Source organism: Hyperolius riggenbachi, chromosome 9 (assembly GCF_040937935.1).
Source record: "Hyperolius riggenbachi isolate aHypRig1 chromosome 9, aHypRig1.pri, whole genome shotgun sequence".
Taxonomy (NCBI): Eukaryota; Metazoa; Chordata; class Amphibia; order Anura; family Hyperoliidae; genus Hyperolius; species Hyperolius riggenbachi.
Genome location: NC_090654.1, coordinates 187,844,593 through 187,871,972, shown reverse-complemented (window position 1 = coordinate 187,871,972; position 27,380 = coordinate 187,844,593). Strand labels below are relative to the sequence as shown.

General features: G+C 48.1%; 1 protein-coding gene across 2 annotated transcripts in view; it reads left to right on the top strand.

Moving 5' to 3' along the window:
* The window catches only part of LOC137531802 (A disintegrin and metalloproteinase with thrombospondin motifs 9-like), a 42,382-nt gene extending 16,858 nt beyond the window's left edge, over window positions 1–25,524 (top strand). For both annotated transcript variants that reach the window (XR_011023760.1, XM_068251766.1), the window contains exons 2-6: window positions 9,628–9,761; window positions 11,124–11,215; window positions 11,573–11,677; window positions 13,973–14,072; window positions 25,134–25,524. Coding sequence is in view for 1 of the 2 variants with exons in the window: in XM_068251766.1 (XP_068107867.1) it covers window positions 9,628–9,761; window positions 11,124–11,215; window positions 11,573–11,599 (253 nt within the window). In the remaining variant the exon portion in view is untranslated. The remainder of the gene's footprint in view (window positions 1–9,627; window positions 9,762–11,123; window positions 11,216–11,572; window positions 11,678–13,972; window positions 14,073–25,133) is intronic.
* Window positions 25,525–27,380: the final 1,856 nt, after the last annotated feature.

Genomic DNA, 27,380 nt, shown 5'->3' with positions numbered 1-27,380 from the left:
TTATGGTAGGACATTAGACTATGGTAGGATTAGATTGTATCCTCAGAGGATAGTCAGTAACATGACTACGTACTCTGAAGTACTGCTGAAGATAGCAGTACAATATAGTACAGTAGTATGGCAGCATGGCGGCGTAGTGGTTAGCGCTCTCGCCTTGCAGCACTGGGTTCCCGGTTCGGATCCCAGCCAGGTCAACATCTGCAAGGAGTTTGTATGTTCTCCCTGTGTCTGTGTGGGTTTCCTTCAGACACTCTGGTTTCCTCCCACATCCCAATACCATACGATACAGATAAGTTAATTGGCTTCCCACTAAAAATTGGCCCTAGACTACGATACATACATAGACATGACTATGGTAGGGATCAGATTGTGAGCCCCTCTGAGGGACAGTTAGTGTCAAGACAATACATACTCTGTACAGCGCTGCGTAATATGTTGGCGCTATATAAATTAGTATAAGTACAGTATAAAGTAGCCAGGTCTATAGGTGTCCCCAATATAGACATACTATAGGTGTCCCTAGTATAGATAGCTAGGTATAGATATCCCCAGTTTAGGTAGTCGTCATGGGCATAACTAGAAATCACTGGGCCCCCTTGCGAAAATTTGGGTGGGCTCCCCCCATAGGTGCCAAATAATCGTAATGGGGCAGCGTTTTACTATAAAATAATTGTAAGGGACAGCATTTCACCATAAAATAATCGTAAAGCAGCAATGTTTCACCAGAGAATAATCGCAATGAGGGCCACATTTCACCAGAGAATAATCGCAATGAGTGCAACATTTCACCAGAGAATGATTGCAATGAGAGCCACATTTCACCAGAGAATAATCGCAATGAGTGCAACATTTCACCAGAGAATAATCGCAATGAGTGCAACATTTCAGCAGAGAATAATCGCAATGAGAGGCACATTTCACCAGAGAATAATCGCAATGAGTGCAACATTTAACCAGAAAATAAACGCAATCAGTGCAACGTTTCACCAGAGAATAATCGCAATGAGTGCAACATTTAACCAGAAAATAAACGCAATGAGTGCAACATTTCACCAGAGAATAATCGCAATGAGTGCAAATTTCACCAGAAAATAATCATACAGTGGGCAGCATTTCGGTGAGAGTTGGAAGGAGGGTTAGAGAGGGTGGGCAGAGAGAGAGACATAGGGTAAGCAGATAGACAGGTACAGAAAGTGTTAGGGCTGGTTCAGACGGACGCTTGCGGAGTGCTTACCGCAAGCGTTCGGAACGTCGTGTTAAACGCTCCCATTCAAGTGAATGGGAGCGTTTGCACCGAGCTTTTACACGCGTTTACACGACCGCGGCGTTCGGGTCTCGATTTTCGCTTGCGTTCGTGGCTGCCCTGGAAGCTACACGTAGCTTCCAGGGGCTGCCAACTGCGACGGGTAAAGTCCCCCTAGGGAGATAAAAACACTGACCGAATCCGGACGCAACGGCTGCTCAAAGCCTGACCGCGCAGCAGCCGCCGCACGTCATCAAACACGACGCCGTGCAGACGTCCATGTGAACCAGCCCTAAGAGTGTTCAAGAGAGGAGTATGGGCAAAAGGAACACAATAGAGCATTGTACATTACCTCCTCCCCTTCTGTCATTTGTCTGGCTGGCTCTGTCTCTGTGCACTCTGCTGGGCTGGCTATGGCAGCTATGTCCCTCTGGGTGTCTGTAAGGCAAGCTAGAGGCTGTCACTGGCAGGCTCGGGCTGCAGCTCCTCTCTCTGCTTTCATGGCTGGCTGCTCAATCATTCACTCGCTCTGTCTCCTCGTCTCTGTCCAGCTCTGGTATTTCCCGCCGGTGCCACACATGGTGAAGATGCAGAGACGTCAGGCCAGCGTGAGTACGCCTGACGTCTCTCTCAGCATCAGGGAGCTGTAGGGGGAGCCGGGGAGGAGGAAAAGTGGGGCGGCCAAAGCCTCAGAACTCCGACTGCTCTTTGAGCCTCAGGGTCTTTCTCAGTTATGTGGTAGGCAGCGAGCGGAGTTCTAGGAGCCTCTGTGACCTGGGCTGGGTAGCTGGTGGCCTGCTGCCTAGGCTGGGCGGCTGGGGCCTGCTGCCTGTCACCGTAGGGTAGCTGGTGTGTAGCTCAGCTAGTGGGCGGCTGGGGCCTTCTGCCTGTGACCTGGTGGCCTGCTGCCTGGGCGAATGGGGTCTGCTACCTGTGACCCTGGGGTAGCTGGGGCCTGCTGCCTGTGACCCTGGGCTGGGGTAGCTGGTGGTGGCCTGCTGGCTGCTGCTTGGGCGGCTGGGGCCTGCTGCCTGTGACCCTGGGTGGGGGTAGCTGGTGGTGGCCTGCTGCCTGGGCAGGTGGGGCCTTCTGCCTGTGACCCTGGGCTGGGGTAGCTAGCTGGTGCTGGCCTGCTGTGCTGCCTTGGTGGCTGGGGGCTGCTGCCTGTGACCCTGGGCTGGGGTAGCTGGTGGTGGCCTGCTGTGCTGCCTGGGCGGCTGGGGCCTGCTGCCTGTGACCCTGGGCTGGGGTAGCTGGTGGTGGCCTGCAGGGCGGCTGGGGCCTGCAACCCTGGGCTGTGGTAGCTGGTGGTGGCCTCCTGTGCTGCCTGGGTGGCTGGGGCCTGGTGGCTGTGACCCTGGGCTGGGGTAGCTGATGGTGGGCGGCTGGGGCCTGCGACCCTGGGCTGTGGTAGCTGGTGGTGGCCTGCTATGCTGCCTGGGCGGCTGGGGCGCTGCTGCCTGTGACCCTGGGCTGGGGTAGCTAGCTGGTGGTGGCCTGCTGGGCGCTGCTGCCTGTGACCCTGGGCTGGGGTAGCTAGCTGGTGGTGGCCTGCTGGGCGCTGCTGCCTGTGACCCTGGGCTTGGGTAGCTAGCTGGTGGTGGCCTGCTGGGCGCTGCTGCCTGTGACCCTGTGCTGGGGTAGCTTGCTGGTGGTGGCCTGCTGGGCGCTGCTGCCTGTGACCCTGGGCTGGGGTAGCTAGCTGGTGGTGGCCTGCTGGGCGCTGCTGCCTGTGACCCTGGGCTTGGGTAGGTAGCTGGTGGTGGCCTGCTGGGCGCTGCTGCCTGTGACCCTGTGCTGGGGTAGCTTGCTGGTGGTGGCGTGCTGTGCTGCCTGGGTGGCTGGGGCGCTGCTGCCTGTGACCCTGGGCTGGGGTAGCTAGCTGGTGGTGGCCTGCTGGGCGCTGCTGCCTGTGACCCTGGGCTTGGGTAGGTAGCTGGTGGTGGCCTGCTGGGCGCTGCTGCCTGTGACCGTGTGCTGGGGTAGCTTGCTGGTGGTGGCCTGCTGTGCTCCCTGGGCGGCTGGGGCCTGCTGCCTGTGACCCTGGGCTGGGGTAGCTAGCTGGTGGTGGCCTGCTGGGCGGCTGGGGCCTGCTGCCTGTGACCTTGGGCTAGGGTAGCTAGCTTGTGGTGGCCTGCTGTGCTGCCTGGGCGGCTGGGGCCTGCTGCCTGTGACCCTGGGCTGGGGTAGCTGGTGGTGGCCTGCTGGGCGGCTGGGGCCTGCGACCCTGGGCTATGGTAGCTGGTGGTGGCCTGCTGTGCTGCCTGGGCGGCTGGGGCGCTGCTGCCTGTGACCATGGGCTGGGGTAGCTAGCTGGTGGTGGCCTGCTGGGCGCTGCTGCCTGTGACCCTGGGCTTTGGTAGCTAGCTGGTGGTGGCCTGCTGGGCGCTGCTGCCTGTGACCCTGTGCTGGGGTAGCTTGCTGGTGGTGGCGTGCTGTGCTGCCTGGGCGGCTGGGGCCTGCTGCCTGTGACCCTGGGCTGGGGTAGCTAGCTGGTGGTGGCCTGCTGGGCGGCTGGGGCCTGCTGCCTGTGACCCTGGGCTGGGGTAGCTGGTGGTGGCCTGTTGGGTGGCTGGGGCCTGCGACCCTGGGCTGTGGTAGCTGGTGGTGGCCTGCTGTGCTGCCTGGGTGGCTGGGGCCTGCTGCCTGTGACCCTGGGCTGGGGTAGCTAGCTGGTGGTGGCCTGCTGGGCACTGCTGCCTATGACCCTGGGCTTGGGTAGCTAGCTGGTGGTGGCCTGCTGGGCGCTGCTGCCTGTGACCCTGTGCTGGGGTAGCTTGCTGGTGGTGGCCTGCTGTGCTGCCTGGGCGGCTGGGGCCTGCTGCCTGTGACCCTGGGCTGGGCGAGGGTGCTTGCTGGGTACCTGTCTGCCTGGGCGAGTGGGCAGGCTGCCACCGAGAACTAGCTGGCTGGGCTGGGTAGCTGGGGCTGGGCTGCAGCAGCTGCTTCACGTGGCTCCCGACCGAGTGACTCCCGACCCGACCACCTCATGCCTTGCTGTCCTCCTCCAGCGTGATCTAAAATGGTGCCGAGGGAGGAGGAGGAGAAGTCACTTTTCCCAGGCTCGGCTAGTCCATTCAAATGGGGGGGGGGGGGCGAAGCATAGGAGGCCAATGTATTTCATGCTGCCCCAGTCAGACTCAATGTCAAGCCACGCCCCCCCTCCCCGTACGTGCAAGTGGCTCCCTCTGCTCAGGCTGGCTCATCACTGTGCGATGAGAGTCAGTCAGAACGCACAGAGACCGGAGGAAACCATTGTGGATGGTGGCGGTGGGGGGGGGAGCGCTTGCAAACTGTAAGAACTGTAACTGCTGGCTGCTGCAGCGGCGTCCCCCCCCCCCCCCCCCCCCAAATGTAAATGATAAAAAAAAAAAGTCAAAAGGGGGAAGAAAAATAAAAAAAAATTTTTTTGAAACAGTGGCCACCCGAGCACCCCCCCCCCGAGGACCCGCCCATGGCACCGGCCCACGGGTGCCTCTTAATAGATACGGCCCTGGTCATGGTTACATAGTTATTTTGGTTGAAAAAAGGCATACGTCCATCGAGTTCAACCAGTACAAAGTACAACTCCAGCCTGCTCCCTCACATATCCCTGTTGATCCAGAGGAAGGCGAAAAAAACCCTTCCAAGGCATGGTCCAATTAGCCCCAAAAGGGAAAAATTCCTTCCCGATTCCAGATGGCAATCAGATAAAATCCCTGGATCAACATCATTAGGCATTACCTAGTAATTGTAGCCATGGATGTCTTTCAACGCAAGGAAAGCATCTAAGCCCCCTTTAAATGCAGGTATAGAGTTTGCCATAACGACTTCCTGTGGAAATGCATTCCACATCTTAATCACTCTTACTGTAAAGAACCCTTTCCTAAATAAATGGCTAAAACGTTTTTCCTCCATGCGCAGATCATGTCCTCTAGTCCTTTGAGAAGGCCTAGGGACAAAAAGCTCATCGGCCAAGCTATTATATTGCCCTCTGATGTATTTATACATGTTAATTAGATCCCCTCTAAGGCGTCTTTTCTCTAGACTAAATAAACCCAGTTTATCTAACCTTTCTTGGTAAGAGAGACCTTCCATCCCACGTATCAATTTTGTTGCTCGTCTCTGCACCTGCTCTAAAACTGCAATATCTTTTTTGTATTGTGGTGCCCAGAACTGAATTCCATATTCCAGATGTGGCCTTACTAGAGAGTTAAACCGGGGCAATATTATGCTAGCATCTCGCGTTTTTATTTCCCTTTTAATGCATCCCAAAATGTTGTTAGCTTTAGCTGCAGCGGCTTGGCATTGAGAACGATTATTTAACTTGTTGCCGATGAGTACTCCTTAGGCCCCGTTCACACTTGCGTTTTGGCAAGTAAACGGACCGGATCCTGATCGGATCCTGACCTGATCCTGATCAGAACCGTACGGTTCCAATCCGGATCCGGTCCGTTTGTATCAGGCATGCATCAGGCTGCCATCCGGATCTGTGGGCAAAAAATAGTTAAATATAAATAAAAAAATGTTCGGGTCAGCAGAAGGTGCACCTGGTGCACATGTACAATCAGGTTCCTCCGCTGTAGGCATCACCTCCACCTCCGATATTCTGCCAAACAGCTCCAGCACGTCTGTCACTGCTGCTCCACTCCAGACATGCTTGGCCCATGTGTCCCCATCCGAAATGGCCGCTTGGATACGCATAAGAAGTGGGGTAGAACGTCAGGTTTTTGTAGGCAGTGTGTTCTGTGCCTTCCGTTTCCCATTGGTTTCTGTGTTCCTGATGGTGCTGTCAGGCTCCGGTCAGGATGCGTGGGCCGGAGATCCGGACACAAAAAATAGCGCATGTTGGAAAAGAGTCCGGATCCGGTCCGGCTCCGTACTGTACGGAACGTACGTATGTGAACGTCCGCATAGCCTTTGCATTGCTATGCGGAATGTACGTTCCGTTTGTACAGTATGCGGTCCGGATCAGATCCGGAAAATCCGGATAGCGAACGCTAATGTGAACCGGGCCTAAGTCCTTCTCCAAGTTTGATGTCCCCAACTGTATCCCATTTATTTTTTATGGTGCTAGACCATTGGTATGACCAAAATGCATGACTTTACATTTTTCAACATTGAATTTCATCTGCCATTTATGTGCCCATATAGCCATTCTATCCAGATCCTGTTGCAATATGACACTATCTTCCAGAGAGTTGATGATTCTGCACAATTTTGTATCATCTGCAAAAATAGCAACATTGCTCACTACTGCATCTACTAGGTCATTAATAAATAAATTGAAGAGCACTGGACCCAGTACAGACCCCTGTGGGACCCCACTGCTAACAGTCTCCCATTTTGAGTACGATCCATTGACCACAACTCTTTGTTTTCTGTCCATTAGCCAGTTCCCTATCCATGCACACAGACTCTTCCCCAGTCCTTGCATCCTCAACTTTTGCACCAGACTTTTTTGGGGATCAGTGTCGACGGCCTTTGCAAAGTCCAAGTATATCACATCTAATTCAATAGAAAAGCTGGGAGGAATTAAAAAAAAAAATAATAAAAATAATTTCATGATTAGTTTTTATCAATCGAAACTTAAAGAGAATCTTTAACCAAGGAGTGAACTTCATTCCAGTTAGTAGCTGATGCCCCCTTTCCCACAAGAAATCTTTACCTTTTCTCAAATACATCAGCTTAGCTGTTTCCAATTGCTAAGTAAGCAGTATTACCCTCTGTAGATAGAACTATCAGTAACAAACATTTGGTACAGATCACCTGGCAGAACTAAAGATCTCACCACCTGTGATAAATTTCAGAATGTAAATCAGGATGAGGAAGATGAGATTTTACAACGGGCAAACACTGACTAAATAATATATAAATGAATATTGTAAAAAAAAAAAAAAAAAAAGTGCAATTGTATTAAATCTTTTATTTTCAATACAGTTCCTCTTTAAAGAGAATAATTCTCGCTTCAGAGCTCATAGTTAGCAGGGGCACGTGTCTATCCCGCGGCTAAACGGGGGTCCCTTCACCCCCCCCCCCCCCCCCCGCAAAATCAACGACCAAATTGGTCGTAGATTTTGCTGCTCCTAGAGGCAGGGCTAACGGCCGCAGCCCTGCCTCTAGTTGCGTCTATCAGCGGCGCATCGCCGCCTCTCCCTCGCCCCTCTCAGCGAAGGAAGACTGAGAGGGGTGGGGGAGAGGCGGAGATACGCGCTGACAGACGCGCGTGGGGCAGGGCTGCGGCGGTTAGCCCTGCCTCAAACAGGAAGTAATCCCCCGCTGCACGGAGGGGATTTGGGGGGTCAGGGACCCTTGTTTAGCCGCGGGATAGCGGCGGTTTAGCAGGGGCACACATGCCCCTGCTAACTATGAGCTCTGAAGCAAGATTTATTCTCGCTTCAGAGTCTCTTTAAAAGGTGGCCACTAATGGTCCAATTTGTAGCGAAAAATCGTTCAAGCGATCAGAAATTCTGATCAGAAGAAAAATTGTTCACTGCACCATCAACAAACCAATCTTTGCTTCCTATCTATCACAACCAATGAAGAAAATCCAATTTTGATTTGACAAAAATCCATTCAGATGATTTTTTTCATAATCGTTCATAACCGATTGTGCCCATCAACTGAGATTATTTTCAACCAATCTGATCAGAATTTCTGATCGCTCTAACGATTTTTCACAAAAAATTGGCCCGTTAGTGGCCACCTTTGGGTGACAGTCAACAGGAAAAAAAATAATGAAATTAATGAAGAGAGTCCCTTGTTTAAAAATGTCAGAGTTGTGGGTGGCTCATGTTTACGTACTGGCACTGGCTCCACAGCTGCCATCAATCAATAGCATCCGCAGCTGGTAGGTGACATCACTGAAGAGGGACACTAATGCAATGATAGAGAGTGGAAGAGTGGAGACTGCTTCCCTGGAGCTGTGAGGGACAATGCGCCAGTATTTAGCTTGTAGCCCTGGGCCAATGAAAGAGTGCACACAGTGGCGTAGCTAGAGACTATGGGGCCCATAGCAAAAGTTTAATTGGGCCATCTGATGTAGGCACGCTTGAGCAATGCCACCTGCCCTTATACTATGGATATGTGTTAACTGGGCTATTTACTTTCTAATGCAATCTACACTACTTTTAGTCCATGGCCACTGAGCTAAAGTGAGGGATGAGGAACACAAGAAAGTTAATAGTAAATCCATCAAGTACCACCTGGGCCCCTTTGCTCAAGGGCCCCATAGCAGCTGCTATGGCTATTGCTACGCCACTGGGTGCACAGTAGGGTCAAAAGGGGGCACAAAATGCACTAAAGGTGGTGCAGGAGGCACTGAGGGGCACAAGAGGCACAGAAGGCGGCACTAAAGAGGTCCCAGAAGGCATTTACATATTGTTATGTGATATATTGATATATGTGTACTTCAACATAAGAACAAACTTACAGTCACGGCCTCATGCTTAACTTGGGAACTGACAATATTCAGTGTGACCAACCTGCATCTATAGCACATCAACAGTTCTCTTATGCACACTTGCATGCAGCTGCTCACTCATGCATACCTACCAACTGTTTGAGATGAGAAAGAGGGATATGTAAGCCACGCCCCTATCACACCCCCATCACACCCCCTAGTCACGCATACCATAAAGATTTCATAAGAAAAATATGTTGCTTTATAATTGAAACCACACTGCTCCTTTCTATCCTGGTTCATTTTCCTTCATATTAACATTTTAAAATTAGTAATATATCAATTTAAAGGATGGGAATAAAGTTTAGAGTCAAACACATTTTTTAGTAGAGAAATATATATATTTAACTAGAAAGAGGGACAAAGTCCTGAAAGAGGGACAAATGAGGAGGAAAGAGGGACTGTCCCTTGAAAAGAGGGACATTTGGGAGCTATGCTCATGTGATTGTTGTGTGCATTCTGTCATAAAGGGAAGCAGCTGAAGTTACCAAACAGCTTATTGGTAGTAGTTGGTTTGCAAAGTTATGGGCAGGCCCTGAAAGGTTTGTAATGACGCCAAGCACACTACCAAAATAATGTAGAACTATCTGTAATGAAAAGAACTAGGAATTGGAACAGATGGTATGGCCATCGCAGAGTCACTCTGTAATTACTTGCGGAGACAATTGAAGTAAGACACAGTCTGCAGTGGAGCTGTGAGGAGTTCTCCAGCAGGTCTGGAGTAACCACATGGGTACCTGAGCACAGGATGTAAAATACAGAATCTGAGATTATCTGATTAGCTGAAATGAGAACTGCATGTTGAGGCGTGTACAGTTTAAACAGCGTGCTGCTCCACCACCAACAGAATTCCAGGACAGTTATAGGAGCAAATATTTTATTTATTTGCAAACAAGTGGTTGTCACAATAAAAATCCCACTAATCTATCTTTTTCTATTGAAGGTTGCAGAATCCCACTGAATGCCCTTATAACGGAAGCAGGAGAGAAGACTGTCCATGCAGAAAAGACTACACAGCAGCTGGCTTGTCCACCTTCAGTAAAGTGCGGCTGGATGTAACTACCTTACAGATCATAAGTGAGTGCATATTATGTATTCCATGTATAGGAAAAACCGGGTGGGGTTTTAAAATAAGAAGATTTTAAAATCACAGCCAGTTGATACCTTTGTTTTCTCTATAATATAAGCAAACATACAGTGTAGTGTGCGCGGCACTAAACAGTGTTGTTCTTCTCAGCTGTGTAACTTCTAAGTATTAGGACGCCCTTCTCCCTCCAGTGATGACCCTCAGGGCCATCTGCCAGAAGCCATACAAGTGTGACCACCATGTCTCTTACCATAAACACAACGAGTGGGGCTACAACAACACTTGCACTGGAGGAGAGCTCATTTATCAGAAGGAGGGAGCGTAAAAGATTGCTGGCCTCCATGGTCCTGGGCCCAGTGTCGGACTGGGGGCTGGAAAAGCTGAGGAAATGCTCTTGCTGGCCAAGCAGCAGTAATAAGGTGCTGCTGCTCACAGTGAAGACTTGCTGCAGGTTTCTATTGGGAGTGATAACACAGGGTTTCTGCTGCTTGGCCAGCAGGTGGATTTCCTCAGTTTTTCCACCACCCAGTCCAATACTGCCTGGGCCCTCCTGCAATAGCAGGGGCTGCTCCTCAGTAGTTATGCCCCATGTTCCTCTGCATGGTGGAATATGCTAAGTTGACGTCACAACTTTCATAAGGCACTAATGGCTTGGCGTGTACTGTATCCTGGAGATGGAATTATTTTTTCTGGATCAGACATGCTCTTCTTTAACAAGCACAAAGGAGTAATCACATGTAGATCCCAGGATTTTGAAAACGTCCACATGTGCCCTACTGTTATGGTTATAGGGATTCCATAAACAGTAATTGTGCTGTTGAAAGTGAAACTAGTTTGCTGCTGTGTGGCCAGTTAAGATGTAGATGGTTCTTAGTAGAGACCTGCTCTTCTGAGTAAGGTCCACACAAGTCCAGTAGAAAGACATGCTCATGCACAGTTTTGCTCCACCATGCATAAGTACTTTGATCTACTGGGCATGCGCAGACCTTATTTGTGCATCCCCAGTGCGGTTGCACTCGATCATAGCCTCGCTGTAGGTTAGAATAAACCTCTTCAACGCACTGGGTCAAAGAGTTATAGAGGGACAGTGGATCACAAGGATCCAGGAATCCTCTGGACCCTCCAGAGACTTCCCACTAATGAGGTAAGTATCTAACATTTATTCTTTTATTCCACTTCAGGGCTACTTCAATTAAATTAAGCTTGCCAGTCTATTCAGCGGGTAGATGTTCTAACAATTTCATATGTAATATTTAATATTTTCCTGATTAAAAGGTGTATTGTGAAATATTATTTTGTGGTAAAAAAAAAACAAAAAAAACATTGTAATAATTTGTGTTGTGTCCGTTTAGCCACAGATCTGCAGTTCGCAAATACAACTGAAGGACGACCTGTCCCGTTTGCCACAGCTGGGGATTGTTACATTGCAGCCAAATGCCCTCAGGTAATAGACATCATTGTTATCACATTTTTATTTATTTTTTTACACTTCAACTCCCTTGACTAAAGATGCCTCAAATGTAAAATTTTGCTACAAAAAGCAAGGACTGTGGTAAATTTGTGTTCTAGTCAGGTACAGCGCCTACTTGCAGAGCATACAGCAGGAAGCATTGGTAGTTTTACAGTCCATATTACTTAAAGCTATGATAATAATCTTCCTGTATTCTGTGATGGCATTTACTGTAGAGAGCTTGTTACCCGAGACAAAAAAAATACATTTAATTATATTTTTTCTAGTCATTTATTCAGTGTTTTTCTTTTTCAGAAAAGTTTATAAAGCTCCTATAATCTTTTATTTCAGGGTCGCTTTAGCATCAACCTGAAATGAACCGGCCTTTCTGTATCCGAATCAACTAAATGGATGTCACAAGGAAATTACGCTGTGACTGAAATAATGAAATCCCCAGTAAGGACTTGTATTCATCTTGTACAGTTTATTCACTTTACATTTTCCTTTTATGTGATTTTGCTGTCATTTCTGCTGTGCTTATTTAGTACAGAGAAGCGGGTGGTTTTGGCACATGGCGCCGGCCGTGTAGCGCCTGAGTTGGGTGCAGCTATAGCACCAGTGCTTTGGTCCACAGCCCTCAAATGGGTATGTAACGATCGGTGTCAGCACACAGAGAGTATCTGATTATTGATGATCTGCAGTATCACCAACAATACAGATGTATACCTGATTATGGATGATCTGCAGAATCACCAATAATACAAGTATGACTAACCTCTGGACACCTAATGAAGTGTAAGTGCTTGGTGCAACTGTAAGGCTATCTCCCGTGGAGCGAGAGACACAGATACCACTACAGCCAGTGACCACCTGAGGAGCAGGTGGCCTCTGGCTGTGCAGGGACTATCTCTTTAAGAGGAGGAGATAGAGATAATCTTGCAGCCAGTGATTCCCTGATGGACTGGAAATCAGACTGTGCTGCAGCCAAGGATTCCCCGATGGATTGGGAATCAGACTGTACTGCAGCCAGTGGACTCCTATGGGGTAGAGGCCACTGGCTGAACTGCAGGAAGGACTCTCTGAGGAGCAGGAGGCCCTTGCAGCTAACTGACACCTGGTGGATTAGTGTCACGAGTAGTACAGACAGACTGATCACTCGAGGGATGAGTGACAGTCAGAAGGGTCAGACAGGCCAGGTCGGCAACACGCGAGCAGATAAGGTACAGAGACAGAAGGCTGATTCGGTAACCGGGTACAGGCAAGGTTGGCAACTGGTAGACAGATAAGCAGAGGTACCGAATCAGAAAGCAAGAGAGAGGTCAACAGAGCCAGAAGTCATAACAGATATCAAGCACAATCCTAGTCTGAGGTGTGAGGTCCTTGGTTTCGACACCCGGGAACTAGTCTAAAGAATAACACAGTATCCTATGCTTGGGTGTGAGGTCCTTGGTCTCAACACTCTGGAACTGGTCTAAAGTATAACACAGTAATAACACAGTAATCCTATGCTTGGGTGTGAGGTCCTTGGTCTCAACACCCTGGAACTGATCTAAAGTATAACACAGTGATGACAAAGTAAACATCAAGAGCGGAATCTGGCTAAGTGTGAATTCCCAGTTCCAACTGGTTTTAACACGCTGTAGGATCTGACTGAGGTCTGAGTGCTCACACGTAAGTATTCGCAACAGCAGACAACCAGCAACTGACAAGCAAGATCTATATATACTACAGCGCTCCGCAGCGCCGGCCCCAGTCACTCAGCCAATCAGGAGTTCCGCTGGGATCAGCTGATCGTCCTGATCAGCTGATACCTCTCCTGCTGGCATAAAGGTCCTGTCTTCTGGCGCGCGTGCGCGTAGCTCTCCATCTGTGTGCACTAGAAGGCCCAGGCAAACCAGACACATGTTGCTGTGCGGAAACCGCCGGTCTGAACGCGGAAACAGCCGCCCCGCCACCAGACCGCGCGGCGGCATTTCCGCTATTCATTACAGGGTAATTCTGGATTGCCGGACCCCTAATTACTTCTCCCTCCAAGTTGATATGGCTCGGAGGGGGAATAGTATTTAACCCCATCGGGAATTTCAGCGGCAGCAGGGTAAGCCGCCATCCAGATAACCCTGAGCATAACTCAACCGGCGTGGGAAATGACATACCCCTACACAGAGCCTCTTCAGTAACCTCTTTGATTGACCTGGTATGGGGAGTGAGATAAAATTGTGGCACTATTTCCCTCCCTCCCCTCCACCAATCTCCCTTTTTAACAGTTATTATTATTATTAATTAGATTTATATAGCGCCAACATATTACAGTGCTGTACAATAAATAGGATTACAGACAATGATAACAGGGGTGACAGAACAATACAGGTAACAGACAATAGATACAACAATACAGGTAATAGCAATAAGATACACAACACAATGCAGATAGTAGTACAATGCCAGATCATAAACTGGAGTGGTAGTGGTAAAAATTACAAGTTCCAATTTCTGGGTAAAGTGCACACAGTCAAGTATGATACACAAGGGGAGAGGGCCCTGCCAAAGGCTTACAATCTAGAGGGAGGGGTTGGTGACACGAAAGGAGGGGGTGCAACAAGTTTTCAGAAGTGGGGAGTAAACCACTTTGTGTTGCCTTCATTTTTAATAAAGGTTGTTTGTAAGCACACATTTCCTATGCTCAGTAGTTGCTCAGTATTGCTACCACTCAATGTTATTTAAATTAAAATGCAATACATTTTTTTTTATCAGGATGGAACCAAAGTGACAGGCAAATGTGGTGGCTATTGTGGCAAATGTATTCCGTCCTCTAGTCTACAACTGGCCTCCGTGTTAAACTGTTATAGAATTGGTGAGTAAACAAACATACGTTTCTAGTAGGGGTGTAATTGTTAATCATGCTTCCCCCCTGCAAAATATCATGCCCCACCATATTTACACCCCTCCCATCTGGAACCAGAAGAGCCGTATTGGCCGTTGTTTATGGAACACACGCTATGCTGCCACAAGGGTGTGTAGCGTGCATGAGGGATAATTAAGCTGCGCTGCTTTAACAGAAGCGCATAACCGTATTTAACTCGCACTGTTACAGCATGGTATCAATGATAAATCGACCCCAATGTATTTAACCTATCATTAGCTGCGTGGTAGTGACATATCGTGGTAGCATTCAACTATTTCACGTTTTTCAGCAGCAGAGAAATCATTTTTCTTTCTTGTATTGCTTGAAATCGGTGGTCTTCTTAAAGGTAACCTGAAGCGAGAAGTATATGAACGCTGCTTTATTTTTTTCCTCTTAAAGAGAACCTGAACTGAAACTAAAAAGTCAAAATAACCATACACAGGTCATACTTACCTCCTGTGTAGTCTACTCCTCAATCTCTTGCTCCTCTCCTGCGTCCTGTTTGGCCACTGTGATCAATGGAATTCTCCGTCCTCCATCTTGAAAATGGCCATTACCCCATAAAAGCTTCCTGCTCAGCACACTGTTAAACTGTAATATCACTCGCTTGAGCCAAAGGGAAACATGGACAATACCTTGCACATTCAGTTGTAACTGACAGCAGCTGATATATAACTGACAGTCACTGGTATATTTCAATTCTGACAAAATATTGTCAGAACTGGAAGGGATCACTGTAAGAAGAAAATGGTGAGCTTCTGAGAGGAACTGACGGTGAGGTTAGTATATAATATTCATTTGCAGCTACGTCATGTGATTATTTTAAATAATTTTACTTGCTTCAGGTTCCCTTTAAACAATACCAGTTGCCTGGCAGCCCTGCTAATCTGTTTGGCTGCAGTAGTGTCTGAATAACACCAGAAACAAGCATGCAACTAATCTTGTCAGATCTGACTATAATATCAGAAACATCTGATCTACATATAAGTATATGTAGATCAGGGGTTTCTGACATCATTGTCAGATCTGACAAGATTAGCTGCATGCTTAATTCTGGTGTATGGCTAAAGGTATTATGCTACGTACACACATGCGACAACGATCGTTCGTTAAGAACGACGAACGAACTTTTAATTGATGAAAGAACGACCTAAGTAAAGGTAGTTTTAAAATGTGTGTAACGATCTGATCGTTAGAACGAACGTTACATCACAGAAAGCAACTATTGCGCCTGCGCATAAAAATGAGAAGTTCCATGGAGAAATAGTGAAATGCGCATGTCAAGCCTAGTACGAACGATCGTTTCCAACGATGTACTACTTTTGCAAACGATCGTCGTTGGTTAAAATCCGCCGAGACAGAACTTTCTTTTGTAGCGATTTGGCTCGTTCGTCGTTTGCCTTAATAGTCGGTGGTTCATTTTTTGTAACGATCGTCGTTGGTAAAGATCAGGGAACGATCGTTACAAACGACTATAGTCGCATGTGTGTACGCACCGTAAGAGGCAGAGGATCAGCAGGACTGCCTGGCAACTGGACTTGCTTAACCACTTGAAGACCCAGCCTTTACCCCCCCTTAAAGGGAAGGTTCAGGGAGGGTGGGTAAAAAATAAAAATCAATTTCCACTTACCTGGGGCTTCCTCCAGCCCGTGGCAGGCAGGAGGTGCCCTCGCCTCCGCTCCGCAGGCTCCCGGTGATCTCCGGTGGCCGACCCGACCTGGCCAGGCCGGCTGCCAGGTCGGTCTCTTCTGCGTCCCACGCCGGCGCGCTGACGTCATCGGACGTCCTCCGGGCTCTACTGCGCATGCACAGTAGTTCTGCGCCTGCGCAGTAGAGCCCGGAGGACGTCCGATGACGTCAGAGCGCCGGCGTGGGACGCAGAAGTTCCGGGCCTTGGAGCGCAGAAGAGCCCGACCTGGCAGCCGGCCTGGCCAGGTCGGGTCGGCCACCGAAGACCACCGGGAGCCTGCGGAGCGGCGGCGAGGGCACCTCCTGCCTGCCATGGGCTGGAGGAAGCCCCAGGTAAGTGGAAATTGATTTTTATTTTTTACCCACCCTCCCTGAACCTTCCCTTTAAGGACCAGCGCTGTTTTTTATGATCTGTGCTGGGTGGGCTCTGCAGCCCCCAGCACAGATCAGATTGCAACGCACGCGATCAGATCGCCCCCCTTTTTCCCCCCCTATGGGGATGATGTGCAGGGGGGGTCTGATCGCACCTGCCGTCTGGCATGTTGCAGGGGGGGGGGCACCTCAAAGCCCCCCTCCGCGGCGAAATTCCCCCCTCCCTCTCCTACCTCTCCCCCCTGGTGATCGGGGCTGCACAGGACGCTATCCGTCCTGTGCAGCCTGTGACAGGATGTCCTCTGTCACATGGCGGCGATCCTCGGCCGCTGATTGGCCAGGGATCGCCGATCTGCCTTACGGCGCTGCTGCGCCGTTCAATGTAAACAAAGGAGACAAACATCTCCTGCGTTTACATTTAGTCAGGCTATTCACGGAGACCCGCTCCGTGATCTAACAGGAAACGGCAGCTCGCGTGAGCGGCCTTTCCTGATTAATTAGGGAGGCACCTGGCGACGCAGATGTGCGTCGCTGGTCCTCCAGCTACCACTTTGCCGCCGCACGGTATGAGTGTGCGGTCGGCAAGTGGTTAAAAGGAAATAAATATGGCAGCCTCCATATACCTCTCACTTTAGATTCCCTGTAAACAGAAACGGGGCTTAAGATTGCTCAGAGCAACTGCAGCTCTGAGCTTCTGGTAACTGCCACAACAAGACGAGGACAGACAGCTGGGAACATTTATAAATCCAATTGCAACTGTAGCAATGATAAAAGTCCACACAAATACAAACCAGACTGGATAGAACAGGAAGGAGCGTAACTAATTGCAGCTGCTGCTATTGTACATCCAAACTGCCAGACTAAAAGGAGAGTCTGCCAATCACAACTGCAGTGATGGCGACATCCAGACAGGCAGAACTAGAATTAGTGTTACCATTAGCAACCACAGGTATTGTAATCTCCACAAGGCAGGACCAGAAGGGGCATCCACCAATCACAACCGCAGTGATGGCAACGTCCAGACAGGCAGGAAGGATGGAAAGCTGCTATTTGCATTTGACCAAGGCCTGTGTGCCAAAATATTATGCTATTTCGTGGCTATGATACCACTTAATAAATCAAGCTAAAATTGCAAATCCAGGTGGATTTTTATTCTTTGCACAAACAGTCAAGGCCCATTCACACTTGCGTTTGCAAAATGCCGGCGATTTTTGCCGGCGTATTGCAGGAGTGATTTTTCCGTGGAAAAGTCACTGAACACTGCGGTGATTTTTCCACGATCGCGCTTAGCGCTTCTATAGCACTGAAACGCGATTGCTGGGAAATCGCCTGAAAATGGTGCAGGCGACGCGTTTGCGTTCCGCGTTTTTGGGCGATTTGCGGCAATAAGCGCAAATCGCCTATGTAAGAATGGGCCCATAGACTTTTATTACACTAACGCTTTTAAAAAGCGCTAGCATTTGAGCGTTTTGCCGAAATCGCTCTAGTGTGAATGGGCCCTAATCACCCAAGAAAAAACAAGGCAAGCTTGGGCTCCATGTGTCATCAAGGAATACAAAACTTTATTAAATACAAAACTGACAGGTTCTCCTCAGGAACCATACTCAGCCGCTGATCATTGCCAACAATACACAAAGTTTAAAAACAAGAGCATAGCAGATTGCTTTATAAATCAGCTGTTAACAATTATATCTGCTTCAATTGCAATGCGTGTATGGCGCAACATCAAACATACATGCACCACTCGCCCGCGCATCCACCTCCAATTGCACCGTGCCTAATAGCGTATTTTTAGTGTTGGGGGGCCCCCTTTCCAAACATAAACCGGCAGGAATCCGAGCTCAATTCACTTATTGAATATTGATAATGATGACAGTCTCATCCTTTTTATGCATCATATGCAGTATTGCAACATATTGTGACATGGGGAGATCTCACCAACACTGACGCTGACAACCTCCGTTTTACCCCGACATTGCCGCTCCACAGGGGTCCAGCTGATCCCAGAAGTCCCATCACGCCTGCTCTAACATGGCAGGGGATCTCCTAGTGGAAGTTCACTGGCAGCGGAGAAGGAATACATCGGGCTTGGAGTGATGGCGGACACACGCTGCTGAGAAGCAAACAGCTGAGCAAAGCTCCGCCCACCGACGCGTTTCGAACCGCCCAGGTTCTTTCTCAAGGTGTGGCCAGCTCTAGGCATGTCATCCTTTTCACTGCCCACATCATGCCCATCCTCCAGTAAGCATCGAGGGAAAAACAAAGGCAGGGCAAGGAGAGAGGGGAGGGGGGAAGAAGAAGACGAGCTGTGCATGCTGGCCAATCCCCAAGCGTCCTGTGGTCTGCATCTCCACGATCAGGCAGCACTGGGAGGCCTTATGCATTGCAAGAACCTGAAGCAGCAGCACAGTCCCGCCGGAAGAGTTCAGAGCAACACATGCCACAGCTACTATGATCCCAATTCTTTAATTAAATTCCACATTCAGAATTCTCTCCAGGTACCATCCATGTTCTGTCAAATAACGGCATTCCTCATAGATTCCAAAGATCAAACAACCTGAGGACACACTTCACAATGTTAGCGTTGCAAGTCCCATATGGTTTTATCCATCCCAGTAGGCACAGGGGAAGTTCAGAATATCTTTTCGGGCAAACTTTCTATATACTAAAGATGGGTTTTTATTATCAGTCCTCCTCATCATGGAATGGCACGGCTTCAGGCACGGTGCACATAGATCGTTCACTGCGGAACCAGGCACTCCCATACTTCCATATCAAGAACAATATAGCTCAAGAGAGCAATTATTTGCCTACAGGGTATGTCACCGGATCAACCATACCTTGCTACTTTTAAGAAGGGTGAGAGGTCCAGTCTGACATTAAAACCATTGGGGCTCACTGTATCAAGTTTAAATATCCACATTGATTCCTTACAAAGTAAAATATCATCAAAATCACCTCTACGGCTTGAAATATTAAGCTTGTATATTCCTTTAACAGTCGTTCCCCTAAGGCTATTGCCATGGACCTCTCTATAATGTTCTGCCATGTTGGTCTGACCCTTCCCCCCCACAATGATGGCAAAGTGCTCCAATACCCGTTCTTTTAAGGCCCTTTTTGTTTTGCCTATGTATCTAAGGTGACAGGGGCACTCAATCATATATACCACCTTTTCACTATCACAATTTATGAAAGATTTTATATCATACATAGTGATACCTCGTCTATCCGGGAAATTCCTAGTTCTATCAATGAATGGGCACAATTTGCACTTGCCGCACCTAAACATACCGTTAGGTACGCGTTCTTGTAACCATGTGTTGGGTTTAACCTGTATTTCACTATGGACTAGGCGGTCCCTGAGATTGGGGGCCCTCCTCGCCGTGAGCAGAGGGCGAGGGCCCACAACATCAGACACCTCCCTTGACGCCGTCAGCACTGGCCAATATTTTGTCAGAAGACCCTGCAATCGCTCCCAGTGGGCCCCATATCTGGTAATAATACGTATATATCCCTGGTCATCTGATTGATTTTTCTCTTTAGGGACTAATAACCTTTCGCGATCCAGGGACCAGGCCCTCCTCAATGCCTTCCGCAACACCGAATGGGAATAGCCACGCGCTCGAAAACGCTCATACATCGCGCGCGATTCCTTCCGAAAATCATCGTCACATGAGCAGTTCCTCCGCACACGGAGGAACTGTCCGTATGGAATCCCACGTTTTAAAGATTGGGGGTGATGACTATCGGCATGCAAAATAGTATTGCCAGCCGTGCTTTTGCGGAAGGAAGAGGATACTACCTTTTCTCCCTCAATTCTTAGCATTAAGTCCAAAAACGAGATTTCCTGTCCAAAAGTGTACGTGAGCCGTATGTTTTTCCCGTTGTTGTTCAATTTCTCAATAAACATTTTCAACTCATCGGTCGTTCCACTCCACACCATCAATACGTCGTCTATGTAACGAATCCAGAGGGCGACGTGTGCCCCGTACTCCGGGACCGGGAAAACATCCTCGCGTTCCCATAGTCCCAGGTGCAAACAAGCATACGCCGGGGCACACGCCGCCCCCATAGACGTACCGCGGATCTGTCGAAAAAAACGGCCCTGAAAAACGAAACAGTTGAGATGCAAAATCAACTCCATAGACTCCACAAGGAAGGCATTGTGTAGATCAGCCCCTGGATAGCGCTCATTAAGGAAAAAGGACATTGCCCGGAGCCCCTCCACGTGTGGGATCGAAGTGTATAAAGATTCAACATCGATCCCCACGAGGAGGGACCCCGGGGGTGCCAGAAACCCAGCCAACACTCCCAGCACATCGCGAGTATCCTGCACATACGAAGGGAGCGATTGGACCAATGGTTTCAGCTTTCGATCAATCAATTGTCCTAGCCTTTGTGTGGGGCTACCAACAGCCGAAACTATTGGTCGCCCAGGTGGCTTGATTAAAGATTTATGCAATTTTGGAAGAGTGTACAACGTAGGCACGTTGTACGTAACCACCTCCAAATAGTCATATTCCTGTTTAGTAATGACCTCTCGATATAACCCCTCATCCGACAGCTCGTTAACACGTTCAGCAATCACTGGAAATGGGTTTTTCTCCAATCGTTCATATGTCTCCCGATTATTTAACTGGCGCATAATCTCTTCCACATAGGCCTCCTCATCTTAGAGGACTACATTGCCTCCCTTGTCACTCGGCTTGATAATTATCCCCTGAGCTTTGGCTAATTCGTCCAAGGCCATAAATTCCTCACCGGTTAGATTAAGTTCAGAGCCATGGGGATCCAAATTTAATGCCCATAACTCCCTTTCAATAATTTCCATGAACACTTTTACATTGCGATTCTGTGAAATAGGGGGCATGAAAGAGGACTTCAGTCGCAGGGATGAGGGAGCAGGTTCCTCATGTTCACTAAGGGAGGAAGCTGAACCCTCCTCTATAAGGATATGGGGAGGAGGGGACTCCTGTTCAAATTCGGGGTGGAATGTAGACATATCACAAGACAAGGCAGAATCATCAGCTGTTAGGGAATCGTGCCGAGTGACAAGGGAGCATTTCTGTACTGGTTCATTAATATTTTCAATATCGTACAGCGACTCCAAGGCAATTAGGGCTTCCCTTTCTGTAGGGGTTAACCCTACATATACTCCCTGATGAACTGCTGGTCGAGAATTATTCCCAAAGGATAGCCTTAAAAGGATCTTACGCAAAAATAATTGGATATCTCTATAAATCTCAAAGATATCCCCAGATATAGTGGGTGAAAAAGACAAACCCTTACTCAATACTGATATGTGTCTTTCCTGTAGATCAAACTTGGACAGATTGACCACATTATTCTGTTCCTGTTTCACATCTATATTTTGTTTTTCCTGATGCTCCCACTCCGTGTCACAGGTCCCATCCCCTGATCGTCACTCTCCTCGCCTTCCTGATTTGCACCTCTTTCTCCTCTTTCTCCTCGACCCCTGCCCTCCCAACCCCTCCCCCCTCTCCCTCGACCCCTTCCACCTCGTCCCCTTCGCCTGCCCTTTCGTGGATCTAAAAAAGTAACTGACTTTTTGCTGACAGCAGAACCCCCAGAGGCTTCTGTGTCTATGCTAGACATTTCTGTATTATCCTGTCTTTCCGCTCCTGAACCTCCCCTTCTCTTAGCCTTGCGCTGCTCCAACTTAACAAGTGGGTTGAGTGCCTCATCTGAATCCCATCTTATCAAATCTTTTTGAAATTTCTGTTGTTTTTGTTTTTTTGTTGTGGCCTGAATCTTTTCTATTTGTCCTTTTAAACTTTCATTGAGGGTTTTAAAATCAGGGTGAGAGCTGAAATCGTCTAGCGCAACCGCGCTTTTCATGACCTCAGCTGTCACCTCTTTCAATTGTTCCCTTTCCTCCTCAGCCATCATCTTCAAAATATCTATACCCCTTTCAAAAGATTTTTGTTTCCATTTTTCCACAAATCTGGACGTAAGAAGGTTGCCCGCCGGAATGATCCTCTCAAGCAGCCCATCTGGGATAACCCCAGCTTTCTCGTAAGATTCCAATAAAGACGAATTCCATTTTCGCTTCAATTGTTTTATAAGTAATGATTTGTGGGTGGAGAATAATTCTTTCAATTCAGACGGATCGTCATCCTCATTAGCTGGCACAAAGCTAGCCTTTATCTCCTCCTCCAAATCATCACTGATTAGATATGCCATGACGTTTGGGGCTAGGAAAAGGACAAAACATCAATTTAAAACCACTTTAATACTGTATAGCATATAACCAATTAGTAGTTCAAATGAGGAAGGATTTCCCAATTCAGGGATTAACCCTTATGCACCTGGGTTCTAAACCCTCATTACTTATTAAATTTCCTCTAAAAATTGAATGCTTGAATACGTGCATGCCTCCATCAGTTAAACCATTGTACCTATTGCTCCTCAATTGAAGCGTGACACAGCCCTCAATTAGACATATAGAAAAAACAAGGCAAGCTTGGGCTCCATGTGTCATCAAGGAATACAAAACTTTATTAAATACAAAACTGACAGGTTCTCCTCAGGAACCATACTCAGCCGCTGATCATTGCCAACAATACACAAAGTTTAAAAACGCGAGCATAGCAGATTGCTTTATAAATCAGCTGTTAACAATTATATCTGCTTCAATTGCAATGCGTGTATGGCGCAACATCAAACATACATGCACCACTCGCCCGCGCATCCACCTCCAATTGCACCGTGCCTAATAGCGTATTTTTAGTGTTGGGGGGCCCCCTTTCCAAACATAAACCGGCAGGAATCCGAGCTCAATTCACTTATTGAATATTGATAATGATGACAGTCTCATCCTTTTTATGCATCATATGCAGTATTGCAACATATTGTGACATGGGGAGATCTCACCAACACTGACGCTGACAACCTCCGTTTTACCCCGACATTGCCGCTCCACAGGGGTCCAGCTGATCCCAGAAGTCCCATCACGCCTGCTCTAACATGGCAGGGGATCTCCTAGTGGAAGTTCACTGGCAGCGGAGAAGGAATACATCGGGCTTAGAGTGATGGCGGACACACGCTGCTGAGAAGCAAACAGCTGAGCAAAGCTCCGCCCACCGACGCGTTTCGAACCGCCCTAATCACCCAAGACCCAGTAATACAGCTATGGAGTAAGCTAATCACTATGACAGGCCAGGCAATGCAGCTTTTATATGGACATCCACTAATGAGAGCAAACATGCAAATTACAACACAGCTGAATGGTAATCACTCAATCTTGTGCTGCTCTGATTGAAGACTTCAGACTGATTGCAGATGGATAGGACACTCATTGCAAACGCATGCAACACTATGCAGCAGCACACATTCAAGGAATTCAGCACTGTCTGGTAGCAGCTTAGCTGCAACGAACAGAAGATGTCTCAGGTGAGACAGCTGTTATGAGGAGAACTTTCACCATCATGAAATATGGATGTTTAAATACAGATAAGAGTGCTTTTGCACACAAAAATATTCAATTGCGTATACTTGCATTCACTAGTCAGCTGTTTGTGATCTTCCTTCCTATGGTAAGGTTTTTTTGAACTATGATAATGTTTAAAAACAGATACGAGTGCTGTTGCACACAAACATGTTCAGTTGCATATATTTGCATTAGCTAGCCAGCTGTATTTTTGTTTACTTTCTTGAACCATGATGATGTCATTGTCAGAGAGGAAATTACATCATTATGGTTCAATAAACGTTATGTGATGAGTCATAACGTGACTTCAGGACAGTATTGGCAAGTCACATGAAGAGAGAGAGGTACCGGCTGTAGAGGGATTACAAAGCGGCTACAGAGAGGAAGATGCAGCGAAGCTTCGGCGCTGGATCAGAGCCCAAGTCTGGAAAGGTAAGTCAGCTGCAGTCTGATTGGCTCTGCGCGCAACTCTGCACGAGACCCGCGAATTCCTGGCAACCGCAGCGGTTGGTTGTGGACCAGGTTTGTGGTCTGTCTGGCAACATAGCAAATTGGGTTACCTGCCCCAATGCCAGGTTGCCCCTTGCTCTTCTGCACCCTAAGCCACAGCTTGTGTGGCCTTGCCACAAATCCGGCCCTGGCTGCAGTGAATGTTTATTGGTCTTGTACAGCTATCCTTTCTAACAAGACATAATGATCATGTATTGTGGATGGTCAGTTTAGGTGAAATGGCGCTATTGACAGGTCACTGGTTACCACTACTAGTGACCACAGTATTATCTCCCTTTTGTAAATATGGTGTTATAAAATGGGTCATCATAAAAGGTGTCCAACTCAATCACGCAAGGGGCCAAAATCTAAAGCACAGTCTAAGTCGCGGGCCGAAGTGTTTATTTGAGACTGTCCAATAAATGTAAAATCTTAATGTAGTGGCATAACTATAGCGACAGGGAGGGGTCCTGGATTCCTGCTCCTCCCCCTTCTGCAGAGTAGCACAGTGGAGCAGTTTAATATTTATCTAATCCAGGGCTGCTTCGGGCCTCCTCTAATCTTCCTGACAGTCAAATGCTCTATCTATGCTGCATACCTTTGGTTCTGAAGTCATGTCACGTGATCAGGAGCTGGAGGTATGGATGCATAGAGCGTGAAGCTGCTAGGAAGATCAGAAGAGACAAGACACAGGAGAGGGTACCGGGGGGAGAGGTATGTGTGGATCCAAGGATGGGGCCACATGCTAAGTAAGTAACAATGTTTTGACCAGAAACACTGACATCATCTGGATTGAAAGACAGTGTAGTGTTGCTCATGTACTGCTTACAATCCTGCACATTTGAAGCTTCCAAGGGCCACATAAAATGGTAAGGAGGGCTGCATACGGCTTGCAGGCCTTGTGTTTGACACCTGTGGCGTAGAGGAAAAATATGCAAATTTGTGTTTACTCACTAATTAAAAGTACATACCTACTTCAACTTAAACATGTTTGTTTGCTTTTTTTTCAGGTGCTTTAACCGTAAGAAGTTCAGATGGATAAAGACTTGTGTTGCAATACCTCTTTGTTCAGTGTTTGTACATGTGTAAATATCTTGGATGCCAAGTGATGTATAGTATAATATTTAAGTCTGAGGTTATTTATTTGAACATTTGTGGGCGTAAAATGCCTCTTGCAAGCCTTCTCCTGTGGGCCGTGTTGTCCAGCGGAGTGGTTTTGGCTGCTTTTTTATGTGTCTCTGTTCCACTTTGCGGTTTGTCCGCTGCATTTTACGTGCTCTACATCATATGTAGCATATTGACATGAGTGATGTTTTATTGTAACATTTTGTATGTTTTACCATCTGTCCATCATTGATCTGTTATTACTGGCTAATCAGCCTCCGGTGCTTTGCAAGTGTTAACAGGGTATATTTGGCATTTTCTGCAGAATGTTTATTTCTAAAGAAATGATAGAAAGAGCTGCTGCAGGCAGGGCCTGATTTCTACCTTTCACTGCCCTAGGCCAGCTTTTAACAACCCCCCCCCCTACACACACACACACACACACACACACACACACACTGCCTCCCATGCCTGCTGCCACAAAATCCATACATATCAATTTTCCTGGAAGATTATAACAGAGTTATCGAATCTGCAGGGAATTAGTTTCCAAAATGATTCCTTTAGGAGGCTTTTTGATCAGTTTTGACCTAAAATTGCTGGAAAGTATTGGTCAAACCAGATGAAAGGTTTAGATCAATTAGGGTGGTATGGCGGTCAATTTACAGCCTAAACCGTTGCACTGCATTGAACTGTGTAATGCTGCAGTTAAATCGATTTTCAATTGATGTCCGGCTGGAATCTATTGAAAATCTTTGTACTGTGTGTGGTAGGAATTGATTCCACTCTGATTTGATTTTGATTAGAGTAAAATCGATTGCTTTACCACAGTCCCAGCTCATCTGTCAGAGCGGTGTGAATTCTAACTTCCGCCTGTGTCTGGCGTGTTTTTGAATAGTGATGTCAGTATATGCAGCACTGTCATGTGATACAGGCGCCCCAGCAGCAATAGAGAAAGATGCCAGACACAGGGGGAGGTGAGGAGTGGCACCGATGTGTCAGGTGTGCTGCTTTCACGCACTTACCATGAGCTTGGGGGCGAGGACACATACACTTACGGGAAGACTGGATAGAGGTCTGTCGGTCGTTGACATTACAGCTGCGCACCCAATCTAGCTCTTTGAACCAAGATTTCATCCAGCATGCTGGTTTGATCATTTTAGCTGGAAATCAATGGAGATATTCAGTTGGGTGGCATTAATCTCTGCCAGATTCAATCATTATGATCGCATTGGCCAGATATTGATGCCAAAAATCAAATAATCTGTATGGGCACCCCAAATCATACAGACTGTCAAGCAGGTAGACTGAGAGTGACACACAGAGCATTCAGCAGCAGTCCCATCCCATCCCGCGTCAGCTTATCTAAATTGCACGTAAGTGTAGACAGTCATTGTTATTGTTTTCACAGTTCCCTCTCCGTCCCCATAACACTCACCATGGGATGTTTGTGAGTCTGCAAATGGTGGACGTATGTTGAAGCTCAGGATGGAAGACTGCACATTTAATTCTCCCATCAGTAGTGAACTTTATGTACAAGACATGCAGCCCGTAAACAGAGGGGGGGCGGGGCAGCAGAACTTGGGACAGCCAGGATGTGGAACACAGAGCCGTGCACTGAATTTTATCTCTGTGCTGCAGATGAGCTCTGTCCCTCTCACCCCAGCGGAGCTGCAGAAAGGTCGGACTTGGCACGAGGTATCAAGTGGAGGACAGTCAGCCGAGCTGCAGGCAAGCAACATGTGTAAGCTGCCTGCTGGCTGCAGCTTTCTGCTCGCTCGCTGGCTGCCTCCTGGACATAATCTCTGCCTACTTTCTGTGCGCCGCCGGGATCTTTTATCCCCAGCATACCAGCCGCCGCCACCTCAGGTCACATGTCGGGTCACATGTCAGTCCCGGCCATCCAGCCTGCCAGCAACAGCCGCCCGCTGCTATCGGCATACTTTATGCAGGGTGGCCAGACGGACTGAGTCTGGCTCACTGCAGAGTGTGCTCACTGGCAGAGGAGGAGAGTGCTGGCTGCCATGAGGCATAAATGTATAGCGCGGTAGGGCGCTTTCATCTGCTTGCTCTCCCTCACACTTCACTGCCCCACAGCCGCCCTAAAGAAGTCTCATTTTCTGGCGCCCTAGGCCTCAGCCTTTCTGGCCTTG